General features: G+C 36.1%; 2 protein-coding genes across 2 annotated transcripts in view; both read left to right on the forward strand.

Annotated features, from left to right (window-relative positions):
• Nucleotides 1–13,633, forward strand: part of ZC3H14 (zinc finger CCCH-type containing 14) — a 977,341-nt gene that overhangs the window by 878,069 nt on the left and 85,639 nt on the right. The gene's annotated exons all lie outside the window — the stretch shown is intronic.
• SPATA7 (spermatogenesis associated 7) overlaps nucleotides 1–13,633 on the forward strand; it is a 33,538-nt gene that overhangs the window by 10,696 nt on the left and 9,209 nt on the right. Inside the window, exon 5 of the mRNA XM_030452491.1 lies at nucleotides 7,977–8,110. Coding sequence (XP_030308351.1) covers nucleotides 7,977–8,110 — 134 coding nt within the window. The remainder of the gene's footprint in view (nucleotides 1–7,976; nucleotides 8,111–13,633) is intronic.

Raw genomic sequence — 13,633 nt, forward strand, 5'->3', positions numbered from 1 at the left:
GAATATAAACCTTAATAAAACATACGTATCTGCTTCTTTCTTCAGCTTAGGGTCACAGTTCATTTTGCTCGTGATTCTTTTCATCCACATAGTTAATGGAGCATGTAAGGAGATTTCAGCTTTCAAGAAGAGAGCTTACTAGTGCACAGTCAAGAGGAATTTTGAGAATGTGGGCACCTGAGTACTGGAACTGACACTTGTTCCATTTCAATAAACCAGAGCCAGTTAAAAGTGCAAAGCCTCCCAGCCTGGATTAAACTGTAGTTACTTCTGGGAGTTGTCTCATTTCTTTACACTGTTAAAAGATACCAGTACTGTAACCTTACATCACAGTGTTGGCTAAAGAGCTAACTTTCAAATCATTGATTTATGGAATTCTAAAGGAATTATATTAGTCTAAGGGAATAAATATCAGCTGTTAAAATAAAAAAGGTATATTTCTGTTATCTATCTGTCTTTTTAACTAACATAATTAGAGAATGTTCTTTTTTTATCTCCAATGCAAAATTTAGTTAACTGCAGAGATACTGGGAAAAAATTATATTATTTTAGAATGGAAAGATAAATCTTCTGAGGACAGAATACTTTCTGGTTAGTTTCAAATCCAGTTAAACCAGAGTGATACTGCCATGTAAAATGATCAGAGTAACTAGAGCTGATGCAAGAAATCACTCATCCTTTTGGCAGAAAGGTTCGGTTTCATTAGAATTTTTTCAGTTCTTATGCTTAAATTGTTTGAGGCTGAATTGAACAAGAAACTCCAACAGGATCAAAGATGCTGTATATGGGCTTGTGTTTTCCTGCTCTCAAAAGGTACAACACAAGTAGCATCAGTATTGCAGGCATATCTAGAGGCTGCAGATTGTGGTAGGTAGATAACCTGTTCTGCAGTCTTCTGAAAAAAAGTCTTCCTGCTCCAGATTTACCAAGATTTGCTTTGAAATAAGCAGAAAAATACAGACTTTGCGCAGGGGAAAAATTTATACCTATGAGTTTGTGTAATTAGGCTCTCATTTAGCTTTTCTTTTTGCACCTGCTAGAATCTTTCTCTAGGTTAGAATCATAGAGTGGTTGGGGTTAGAAAGGACCTTAAAGATCATCTGCTTCCAACCCCCCTGTCACGGGCAGGGACACCTCCCCCAAGACCCGGTTGCTCAAAGCCCCATCCAGCCTGGCCTTGAACAGTTCCAGTGAGGGAACAGCCACAACTTCCTTGGGCAGCCTGTTCAGTGTCTCACCACTCTCACAGGAAAGAATTTCTTTCTAATAGCCAACCTAAATCTCACCTCTTTCAATTTGAAATCATTCCCCCTCATCCTATCCATCCATCCTCATCCCCCCCATTGTAAAAAGTCCTTCCCCAACTTTCTTGTAGGCCCCATTCAGGTACTGGAAGGTTGCTATAAGGTCTCCTCAGAGCCTTCTCTTATCCAGGCTGAACAACCTCAACTCTCCCAGCCTGTCCTCAAAGGAGAGATGCTCCAGCCGTCTGATGATCTTCATGGCCCTACTCTTGACTTGCTCCAAAAAATTCCATATCCTTCTTGTGCTGGTGACTTCAGAACTAGACACAGAACTCCAGGTGGGGTCTCATGAGAGTGGAGCAGAGGGGGAGAATTAGGTTCCCTAATTAACAATTATTTTTCCATTCCTTGTCACGTCTTGTGTCCTTTTTAATACCAACAAATGCCTATTTATTTTAGAGTCTGTTGTCTTTGCAGATAACATGCTTCTAAACTGATAGTTTGTGTGTTTCACACCGGAATGAGTTTCCCTGGATAACAAGTTCATTTTGATAGACAGTGACAGTGACTTAACCTTTACAGATAATTGTTGTGACACCAGCAGGTATGCTCTGTGGTGAGGAAATTTCCGTTTCAGATAGCAAAGCTTTGTGCAATATGTTTCTCTTTCAGTTCATCTTACACAGAGCTGTGTCTGACTATGTAACTCTGTCTGGGTCACAGGCATATAATAAGTTGCCTTTACAGGGTGTGATGGAGACATTTCACCTTTGTTGCTGCTTTTGTTTTTACCCATCTGTTTGATAAAATTGGTACACTAAGTCCTCTCTAAATGTCTCTTCCACTTATTTTCAGAGTGGGCTAAAAAAACCTGCTGCTGTTTTATCTTGTACAAACATGCATACATGCAACCCAGCTCTGGAAGATGTTTTCTGTTCCCAAAGGGAAAAACAAAACAAAATAATACATAAAACTAGAAAAAAACATTTTCTGATTAAAAATAAAAAATATTCCTCAATTTACCTACCATATTCTAGCCTAGAACTAGCCAGGAGCTAAGTATCCAGTGAGGTTAGAGCTTTTTATGCTTAGATTTAGCCAAGTGGTAAAATACAGTTTGTTCGCTTGATGTTCTACACTGAGAGGAATTGTGCAATTATAAAGTAACAATGAATTTGCTGTTTTTAAAAAATCTGTTTAACAAAGCAGTAAGTAATGTTCTATTTTTTCCCTAAAAGTGAGTACTCTAGACAGCATTAAGTTTCTGCCCAGTTTTCGGCTTTTATTTTGTGGTGTACTTTGTGTTCTCTATTAAAAATGACAGTGCTGAGTCAAAGATAGAAAGTAAAGTAATACAGTAAACTTACATTAAAAATATCTTTTATTAGGATATTCCCCAACATAGTGTTATTACCTTGCAATGAAAAATTTTCCAAATTTCATTTTCATCTTAAATTTCTGCAAAAAAATGCTTAAAACATATTTTTCTTGCAGCAAAAGATTTTTTCATTTTTTTCTGCAAGAGTGAGAGAAATGTCTCATCTGTTTTCACTGGAGTTTGGCTCTTGCCCCAGACCCAAGGCTAGGTGTTCCATAGCTTGCTTGCTAGTTCTGTTTACCATTTCAGAAGGATTTTTCTACCCAGGAAAGATGAGAGATGCTGGTTCATAGATTTCCTGTCTAGTGATTTCTCTTCAACAGCTCAGTCTGTATGCACTGCCATTTCTCCTCATGTTTTGGAAGCTCAGCTTCTGTCACATACTTGCTTTCATGGCATCAAAGAAGTGTTGGTTGTAAGGGATCTTCAGAGGTCATTTAAGGCTGCTCTTGAGCTTCCTGCTCAAGGTAGGACTTCTGCCAACACTAGATCAGTCAGCCAAATCTTGGAAATGTCCAGGGATGGAGATTCTGCAATGTGAGTACCCTGTTCCAATGCCACAATATCTGCATAGCTAAAAGACTTTTCCAGACATCCAATTAATACACTGTCAGGATTAAAACTGAATTTACTTTAAAGCATTTACTCTGTTAATTCAGGTTTTAAAAGAAAAAATAGCTGCCATAGTTAAAGTTTTGGTTTTGTGATGGTCAATAGCAAGTGTCTCAAATTAAACAGGTCCAGGGTTTTCATGTATGTTTTTATTACCAGATACTTTAAATCATCCTTTCTCTGTAAAAATCTTTGAGGATTAGTATCTATACTCAATGTGTGCATGTAACTTTTTTTTTTTTTACCTGCTTTCATCATGTTTTGTCACCTGACTGAGATCACTTTATAAACAGAGAAGAAACTCTGCCATGCATACTGAAATTTATGTAGGGCTGGCAAAGGGATAATTCCATTTGGCATGTCTACTTTCAGAGTCTTTATTATTGGTTTCACTGCCTTTGAGATATTTAAGCTTAACACTACTCAGGCATCATCTGTCCAGTATCTGAACTGTTCCTCTAAACTCTAGATGCTTAGAATGAAATTGAAAATTATTTTATTTCATACCTAAAATTAGAGTGGTAGGGCTTTTTCCTACTATTGTATGCGTTGTTCATCAAGAACTATGGATTTCTTTTCTGTAATAATAGTTCAGCCAAGTGTTAACATGTTTACGTGTTGAGCTCAGTGTAAGGTGTCATTTGTAGTGTTTCTGGCAATCCACCAGTGAAGAGTTTTTCTCCTCTGCCTTGTATGGAACAGATTATGTAGAGATGGAAGCCCATAGCTCAGGCAGTAAGGGTATTGAAAATTTACTGAGAATATTTTCAAAATAATTTCTTTTTTCTTGCTGGAGATGGGATACACAATTTGTACAGGCACAGTTGCAACATCAACATGACTGAGTATCAGGGAAATGTCTATAGAGAGGGGTTTACTGCTTTATTCTTCCCAGAGTTCTGTGCCTTTCATTGCCTCAACTGAAGCACATTATTACATTTTTTTCTTGTGTTCCTTGTCGTATTACTAATCGCATCCCAAATAAGGTTTCCATTCCCCCTCTATTTCAAAAGAGACTTGGGAAGGGGGGTAAATTTTCAGTTTGAAATTATAAGATTTATTACTAGCATGTTGTTACAAAACAGAATTCTTGAAGATAGTGTTAAAAAATATCCCCTGAATATGTGCTTCATGCACTGCTAAAATAGCAGGTGAGTATTTCCCTTTGGGGTTGTTGCCATGAATCAGTCCTTAGTGTTTAAGGATTAAACATGATACTGTAGTTGGCATTCTCCCTGGCCAGCTGAATGTATTCTGTCCTTAAAGTGGATTTAGTTTCCACTGTTCTGTTCCTGGTATCTTAGCTGGCAGCAAAGTAGGCAAGCTGCCATGCCACAGGGCCAGCAGGGAGCATGTTCTTGCGTATTAGATCAGCCTTATTGACTTAAAATAGTTGTTAAAATGTGAAACTTTTTGAAATGTGAAACTTCTAAGTTCAGAATTAGTCCAAGCATGTTGATTGATACCACTGGCCATTAAAAGTCTGTGGTTGTGGAACTTGTGTCAGAGAACTTGACAAAAGCTATGCCAAGACAGCTGTTGCTGCACATGCCTGGTTCCTAGCAGTACTAACTTTTCAGCCTGTATGTTCAGAGGGTTTTTTCCACGGGGCGTATTGATAGTACAGCCTGAACTCAGTGATTAGCGTGCTTGGGAATGCAGGTCTCTCTGATATCAAAGGAGGAGAGGAAGGGAAAGAAGAAGGAAAAAACGTATTTTAAGAATTTACCCACCAGAAACCTATTCTAGCCTGTTGAATACTTGAATACTTGAGGTGGATGGAGGGGGAGTGGTGAGGGGAAAGAACAATTCAGACTGATCAGTAAAGTTGCTTTCCTGTTTATTGGGGGTTAGGTTCAAGTAGAAATATCAAGTAATAAATCTTTTTATATAACTTTGTATTAGAATTTTAATTTTTCATGTGATCACATATTTTACAATATACCTGTCTATGCTTTATGCTACAAAAAGCAGAGAGGTTTATGAAAAGCTGACTTAGATATTTTGTTCTTGCTGCTGTTTTACAGGAAACTTTCACAAAATCCATCTTTGATTCTTAACTTTTCTGTTGAGCCTTTTCTGTATATATGTATTTCTGAAAACAATAGTTATAATCAACTAATAAGAGTTCCCTTAAGTCAAATACTCAGTTCATTCTAACTTGTATGTTTTCAGAGTTTAAGTACATTTTTGGAAAAGTGTTCTAGGATATTTATCAAGTCTAATTATTTGAGATCAGAAAAACCCAATTTGTAAAAAATTTTTCTAGATCTGTACTTTTCACAGTATCAATTTTACTTTATTTTTGCAGAAGTTATTTACTTTAAAGTTTCTTGTGCACAAAAGTTTTCTTTTCTTTTTTTGAGAGGTAATAAATCAGAAAGACATTTTTCACAGTCTGATATAATGAGTTAAGCAAACCAAAATTTCCCCCATTTGTACTAACATGCAACTCAGAAATCATGCTGAATATGATAAATAAAGCACAAAATCAAGAAATGCCAGCAGTCTTGACATGTAAGAAATAGAGAAAACGTAATTTACTTATGTAGTTATTTCAGTAGTTAATTATTATTAAAAATGTGTCCCTAATTTTAATTGAATATAACCAGCTTTCCCATGTGTCCAGTGATGGCTTGTTGTTTTTATACCATTTTCTACTATTACTAAAGATCACAGAATAGCTATAGCATAGCATAAAACAGTAATTTTCAGGATTAGCTCCGTAAAATACATATATATTGTCCTGGGAGGCTGTCCCAGTGGCACCATGAGACAAAATCAACTGTCCAAGCCCTTCTAGAAGCCAGAGGGACCTCTCTCTAGGAATGGAGGTTTACCTGGGCAGGCTCAGAAGTTTTCCTTGGCACAGGCTCAGTGTTTTATGATTTCTGTGTAGTAGGCTGTGCACAGGCTGCTGTTTTCTTCATGCAGCTGACAGAAGTATTTGCAGGACATCTGTTCAATGAAGACCCCATTAGAGGATCAGAGGTGGATGGATTTGGGTTAATCTTGTGCTTCTTGCCTCTCCTGAAGTTCCTCTGAAAGCTTCATGTCTCACTGTCAGGCTTTATTTTCAGGCTGTAGAAATGGCCACATTTTGCTACTAGTAGCTTTGCCAAGCAGTATTACATTGCTGAAGTGCACACACTGATACAAACATTACTTTCTATTTGATACAAGAAAAGAAAGCCCGTAGTATCAAGCCCTTAGTAAATTCTTTGTCACCTTTTTTCATGGCAGTTCCTCCCTTATTTGATTAAACATTGCTACTGGTAACAGATGTGAAGGTGGACTGGAGATTTGTCTCTTAGAGTTAGGAAAATTTAAAATTCTGTGTTAAGGAATATAGATTCAGACTTATGGCAAGCCCAAACTTCACATCCAAAGACAAAACTAGGTTTGCATCTGAGGAGATCTCACCCCAAGTGCTTAAGTCATGGTTTATTGGGATTTCTGTACAGCTAGGAAGATGGTAGTAAAAATGCTTAGAGAAGGAAGAGCTTGCTTTTAGAAGTAACGTCACCAACCGATATGCTTAAGAAGTTGATTATGGTTAATTATAGTAACTGCAGGCACTTCAAGCCCAGTAGAAAGGATTTTGCATCCAGGGATGTGAAGGAGACTAAAATGTTTAATAAAATGGATACACATGCTTAAATAATTCCTAGATATTAACATGTCTGTAGGGTTAATTTACACAGATGAATGTATTCTAGAAGTTGATTAAATGTCTTCAGATTGCTGTAGTTCTCAGCTGTCTAGAAGAATGTATCACACCAATCCACAGAGTTATTTACATTTCCATGCATTAAGTATAGTAGTGTCTGTGAAGACTGGAGTCTATCAGAGTATGATATAAATACATTGTGAAACTGAAGAAGAAATCTGCAAAGGCCTTTCTGTCTGTCTGTATCAAGCAGAGCATTCATGCACTAGGGTTTGTGTTAAGTAAATGAGAAATGGAGTGAAGAATTGAAACAGGTTTCAATGAAGACTTCGGAAGCGTGCTTGCTTATTTCAACCCTCTTAATTCTCATTTGGACATGAAATTCTTATCAGGCTCATATGGGTATTTCAATTTCTTGAACATCATCTGTCTTACCTGGGTGGGTCACAATATGCAAAAACTTTGGATTGTGTTATGATCATATATTGATAGCAAACTTTGCTCATCTTTTGGGCCCTTTGCTGCATCTGGTGTGATAGACACCTTTCTGATCTACTGTGCTGCATGGACACTATGAACAAATTTTGGACTTCAGCTCAATATAGACTGATAACAATTTCCCTTCCTGATGTGGCAGTGACACTTTTGTGGTGTTTGCTTTCATTTTTTATGTTCTTTACACGAACACGCTTGTTTTGCTATGAATTTCTGTGCTTGGGAGACTACCCATTATTTCTCCATAGTGTGAGCGAGGGTTTTTTTACATGTTAAGTTTATTAACAGTAAACATTTTTTTGCTGAAATACTGGATGAGAGTTCAGTCAAACAAATTTTATAGGTAAAAACATGAGAGTAAACTTGTGAGTTTTTGAGCAGAGTGCTCCATTAAGGATCCTGACCTTGGAATGCCTGCATAGTGATGTATTAGTTGTGAGGTGAGAATACTTCAGGGAAGCTAAGTGTGACTTCAACTGAGATACAGCTTCAGCTACCAGCATGCTCCTAATAATTTTCTTATAAGAAAAAAGTAGTATTTCAGTTTGGATCTGACAAACATTGTCTTTTTCCTAAGTTGCTGATCAACAAAGAAGAGAGAAACTGAAAAAGAAGATAGCCAGGTGTGAAGAGGAAATGAGCATGAGGAGAACTTCCTCCAGATCCAGTTCACGAGAGAGTGAAAGGCTGCTGCTCTCCTCTTTTGGGAAGGTAGATGTTTGCATTTTGTTTAGTGGATATCATAGTCTACTTGCCTCCTATAATAACAGCTGATCACTGCTGTGCAGCAGGTCTAGAGGGAGGGTTGGCATATTTCAAACAGTAGAAAAAAGACAAGGATCTTCCTGGCTTGTGCCCAACACCAAATGCACGTCTCAGCCTTCTGACAAAGATGGCAGGTATCTGGATGAAGGGTTCTTGTGGTAAAGTCAAGGTCTAGTTACACTTGAATTCTCACTTTCATCTTAGCTGAAATTCCTATGTTCTCTCCATCACTCCAGAGCTTTCTACGCCATTTCCTGAGCTAGAACTCTACTTAACCACTAACCTTCCTAGCAGAAGAATTGGGGATCTTCTATATTTTTATCTGATCCAAAGTCCTACTTTGGAAATACATGTCATATCTAAGAGTGTACTACATGCTCAAATTACAGTTATTGAAAGTGAAAATAGTACTTAGGCCATTAAAATAAGTGCTTTTCTGTCTATATACATAGGTCCACTTATTTTGGCTGGCATTTCCAGATATGTCATGTATATTTCCAAATAAGAAATAAATAGCCTAATAAATTATATCCTCTTGTTCATCACTGTAAAAGAGCAACTGTAACTTAAAACAGAATGATATTTTGCAGTGTTGATTTCAACAGCAAACGCTTAATATGTTGTTAAAGTACCCATAGAGCTGGAGAACTTTTCTAAGTAGTACAGAAACCTCACATTTTCTTCCTGTGTAACTGCTTATTGCAGCAGGCAGCCTGAGGGTGACCTTATTGCAGCATAGAGAAATAATGCTTTGTAATTCAATACATGGCTGTTATTTATGGATGAAAGTGCTGTCATGCACATCAAAAGGGAGGAAATGTCATATATAAAATCCAAATTTTTTTTTATAAGTACTATTTTTGCCCTTCCATTTCATTGTGTTCAAACTGGGAGCAGGAGAAGTTCCTTAAGTTATATCATTGTGAAATCATGGAAAGTGTACTTAAAATGTATCTCCAAGTGCTGCATAAATTCTAAGTTTTAAAATGAAAGGATGCACTTGTGGTCTTATGCCATTCTGTGGCATTAGAGCAGACTGTCCCTTTTTTTCCTTTGTTTTAATGTCTTGCAAAACAAGGTCTTTATAAAATATCTGTTGCAGTTCTAATTACTTACAGCTGCCTTCCCACCAGCATTAGTCTTGAAAGCAGAGTCTGTATCATGCCAACAGAAACTGCAGCTTTCTATATATTTCCTAGCCTCAGGGCATAAGTCAAAAACTGAGTATGAATTACAAGTTATCAACTGAAAAGTATTATTTTAGAAAGTGAGGCTTACCAAGTGAATGGTTAACACTGGGAGACTTACCAAGTTTGTTTTAAATGCATATAAAAAGTAATTTTTAGCTGTAATATTTTTTGCATGTAGGTTGTTTTGTTTTAACTTTACAAATGCAAAGAGTAATCTTCACTAAAAGGTCATCTGCCACTTTTTTAATCAAATAATTGATTGCTGGACTTATGAAAGATGTTGCACTATAGTATAAACAAGAACACCAGTGAGTCATTAAGAAGTAAAAATCTCTATGTGAGCTTTCTGGTAGAAGGGTAGTTAGTGGAAGTAATCTTTGTGCTAAAAATGAAGCTCTTATTTAAATTTTATATAAAAACTTTATATAAACTTTATATTTAAGCTTTATGTAATTTGTCAAAATATACATTGAGTTTCTATGCTTGTTTATACTCCAAGGGAGCATTCTTCTACTTCAATGATTACATGTCCTACAATATGTTTTCAGGATGAGTTAAGCCATTCTAATTTTGTTTCTCTAGATGTCAGGATATATCAATAGAAGACAGTTGGAAAACAAATTCTAAGGATGGCTATTAAAGCATATGCTAATGTAGAGGGTTGTTGCCACACAGTAGTTGTATTAGCACAGTCACTTTTTCCAGTAGGAAAAAGATGATTATACATTCTGTATTTGTTTCTCCACATCTTGCTCCAAAAATCATTTTGTACAATTAGGGCATTCCTGGGTTGGAATGAAGTTCAGTACAAATGTGAAGCAGTCAACCTCAGAATATTTCAGGTTGGCAAAAGCAGAATGTGGTCCTATGCTTAATAACATCTTACAGCATTACGGGAGGAAAGTAGGAAACAGCCAAGCACAACTCCCCTGGCTTTGCCACTGTTAGGTTTAAATGTAAGAATACAAAAGTTAAAGAAATTACCATCACAATGCAAAATTTGCTGCCTAATGAAATGTGACTCCTGTAAAAATTGTATCAGTTTAAGAGTAACATACATGCATAGGTCATTTGGATATAAAAATATAATAATAAATCTTGTAACTCTGACAAGGTCAATGTCTGACTAGATTACAAGCTAAATACATGCTGACTTTGATGTATGCACCTTACTTGTGGTTTTCAAAAGGTTTCTGCATTAGCATTCACTTTTTATTAGTTCTGGTAAGTCTGATGCTTTTATTTCACCAATCTCATTTTTCACATAGATTCATTTATTATTATTTAATGCTGCAATAGAGCACAGAAACTGTTTTCAATTGAGACTGTGCTTTGTGCGTGGTAAAACAAACAAACAAGTTTAAAAATTCCTCTAAATTATATAATACTTGTTATACATTTCATAAAATCTCTGTGATTTAGTCAGTGTCTTTTATTATACACTGAGCCAACCATGAAACAATAGTTGTAAAGTGTTTTGAACATGACTGGCCTGCTCTTAGTTTTGTACAAGGATTTAAATGCACGAGAAGAGTGAATTCATTAGTTAGTAGTTAGAAAGGTTACTGTAATTTGAGAATTTGCTATGATATGTAATGAACTGAGAGTTTTTTCTTTTTTGGTTACCTGGATTTCATTAATGACTTTTTTTAAAGAATCATTGATTTTAATCAAAGAGAGTATTGTGATCACAGAGGAAAAATATTCCATCTAGAGCCATAGGTTACGAGGGGATGTCAATGGCATGTCATGCATTTGTCTGCTTTTAGCAGAAGACCTAAGTGAGGAGCTAAGGAGCAGGTGGTTGACACCACGTGTAAAAGTTAATCAGACTAGGATAATGAAGTACAGATATAGATGCTAAATGAGCTGCTAGCTTTGTGTTTGTGTGTCCTTGTGAATATGTAATTTTAAGTGAGTATTTAGACAGAAAAGCTTGAAGATGGATAAATAGCATATTTGTGGGTATGCACTCATTTATCTGTCAGCCTATGTATTCCTGTCAAGAAATACTGTTTTCTCACCATAGAAAACGCTGCTTGACACAGCTGGGAAAATACTGTGACATCTCTGCATAAGGGGCTTCTACCCCTTATGGAGTTTTTCCAATTGCTGCCACAAATCGAAAGCTGTATCCTAGTAAAATCCCTACACTTTTAACTTTATTTTTCTGTATGAAGCTGATTTGGGTTTTTAACCATTTGTCTGATTGATTCAGCAGGTCAAAGAACATGAAGCCTAGTATGACTTATCTCTAAAGCAAGAAAACATGCATTGAGCTGGCCATGAGTAAAATCTCTAACTTGAGCAAGACTTGATATTTCATACGCCATGTTCAGATAATCGGCTGCTGACAAAATCTTTCAAAAAACTCATCAATGTCAAAAGTCAGTTAGAGGAAGGCTGCTCCATAGAAGGGTAAATATTATCTTTTAACCATTTGAAGTGTGGCTGCCATTGGCTTGACATTTCAAGATCCCTTTCAGCTTGTTATTTTTTGAGATCTTTTTGACTTCTTAAGAATAACAGGGCTATCTGCTTGTGCATATGAAATATAGATTAGGAAACACCATTAACTGTTCCTGATCTCTCATTAATTTTGTATGTAGCTCACGTGCATGGCTGTATGTGAAATGCCTTACACTTAAAGATTTATTATACTGCTACAATATTAACAGTCTGAAGATGTACTGTGCTTGAATTAATTCTGTGAGAATGAGAAATGTGACTAAAGAAAGCAGAAGAACCTTCTGAGTGTTCAAGAAAGATGTTTTCATCGGGAATGTTTAGTACAGGTTTCATCTCAGGATTCACAATGACAGTCACTTCCCATGCTTGTGTTTGAATTAATACATTTCCATATGTGCATTCAGTAATACCTGTTGTTAATAACATCAGATTATTTTATGGAAGTAGGAACATAAACATTCTACAATTGATTAACACTCATATTCAAAAGGAAAGGATATGACAGGAACATAGTTTTGAATGAGAAAAATTATTATTGGTGACAGTGTGCAAGCTGATTATATTCATACAGGTCTTATTTTATCATGTATTTGTGTGAATTATCTCTCTTGAATTTCTTAACTCATAACTGATTATCAAAGTGTATAATAAAACGAGCAGGTGACATACAAGGGTTTAGGAGAGGAGCACCTATAAAGACAGCACATTGCTTACTGCAGGAGACCTTTGCCCAGTTCAGGCACCAGAAAGCAGATGCTCAGCCCACTTACAGCATTATTAAATTGTAAATGGAATTGTCTCAAGTTAAAAGAATCAGGTGCTCATTTATTACAAAATTGAAGCTTCCATATCTTGACAGTGCAGTTCATAAAGCCTCTCTGATCTCATCTTATGATGGCAGATGAACTATTCTGTTGGAAGACTTTTTCATACAAGTACAAGTTAATTTCAGGACTTAAATTCATCTTGGTGTAACCTCAGTGCCCCCAGTGGGAGGAGCCTTTGGACCTTCTTTTATGTGACAATAGATGTAGCAAAGTTTCTTTTTAAAGTTTCTTCTTGATATGGCAGCTGGTACCTCAATAGCTTTTGAGTTGAAAAACTAAACTTAGAAAGTAAAAGTAACTTAGAGAGAAATCTGGATTTTTTTTCTCTCACCCATCTCACTTCTCTCACCCATCAGATGACAGTGGTATACTTTGATCTGTTTTTACTGAACTTTCTATTCCACAGAGTCTGAAGATTCAGTGATCTTCTCTATAGAAGCTTGCTGCAATTAATATTTCCTAAATGCAGTGTTGGTATTAAACAAATTGAAGCATAAATATTTAATTTATGAAACTTTTTAAAGGGGGTTGTTACTGCTGAAATGTATAATCCAGTGCATTTGTATCTTTCAAAAGAAATTAGAGTTGGTTGAATTAATAGAGTAGGAACTTAAACAGGCAAGCAAAACAGGTGTCAAAATTCTTGACTCCAAATTACTTTAGCTATAGTTTTGATAGTGCTAATATCCAAAGCTATGACACTTTCTCTGATTTATTTTTTAATTGTACCTGAAGAACAGAGCTAAATATCTGTGTGTTCCTGAATATATTTGTAAACAAGCCTTGTCTTCCTTTTTTTTTTTTCCCCACTAAACATCTGATGTTTTTGTAGGTATAGACTAGAGAAGAAAATAAACATACTTACTTACAGTTATCTTGCCTATACCAACACAAATACAAATAATTTTCTGAAAGCTTGCTGGGAAATTGCAGACAAACAGCATTTTCTGACACTTCCGTAAATCTTTTCAGCAGTATAGTTC

The sequence above is a fragment of the Calypte anna genome, chromosome 5A (assembly GCF_003957555.1).
Source record: "Calypte anna isolate BGI_N300 chromosome 5A, bCalAnn1_v1.p, whole genome shotgun sequence".
NCBI classification, from domain to species: domain Eukaryota; kingdom Metazoa; phylum Chordata; class Aves; order Apodiformes; family Trochilidae; genus Calypte; species Calypte anna.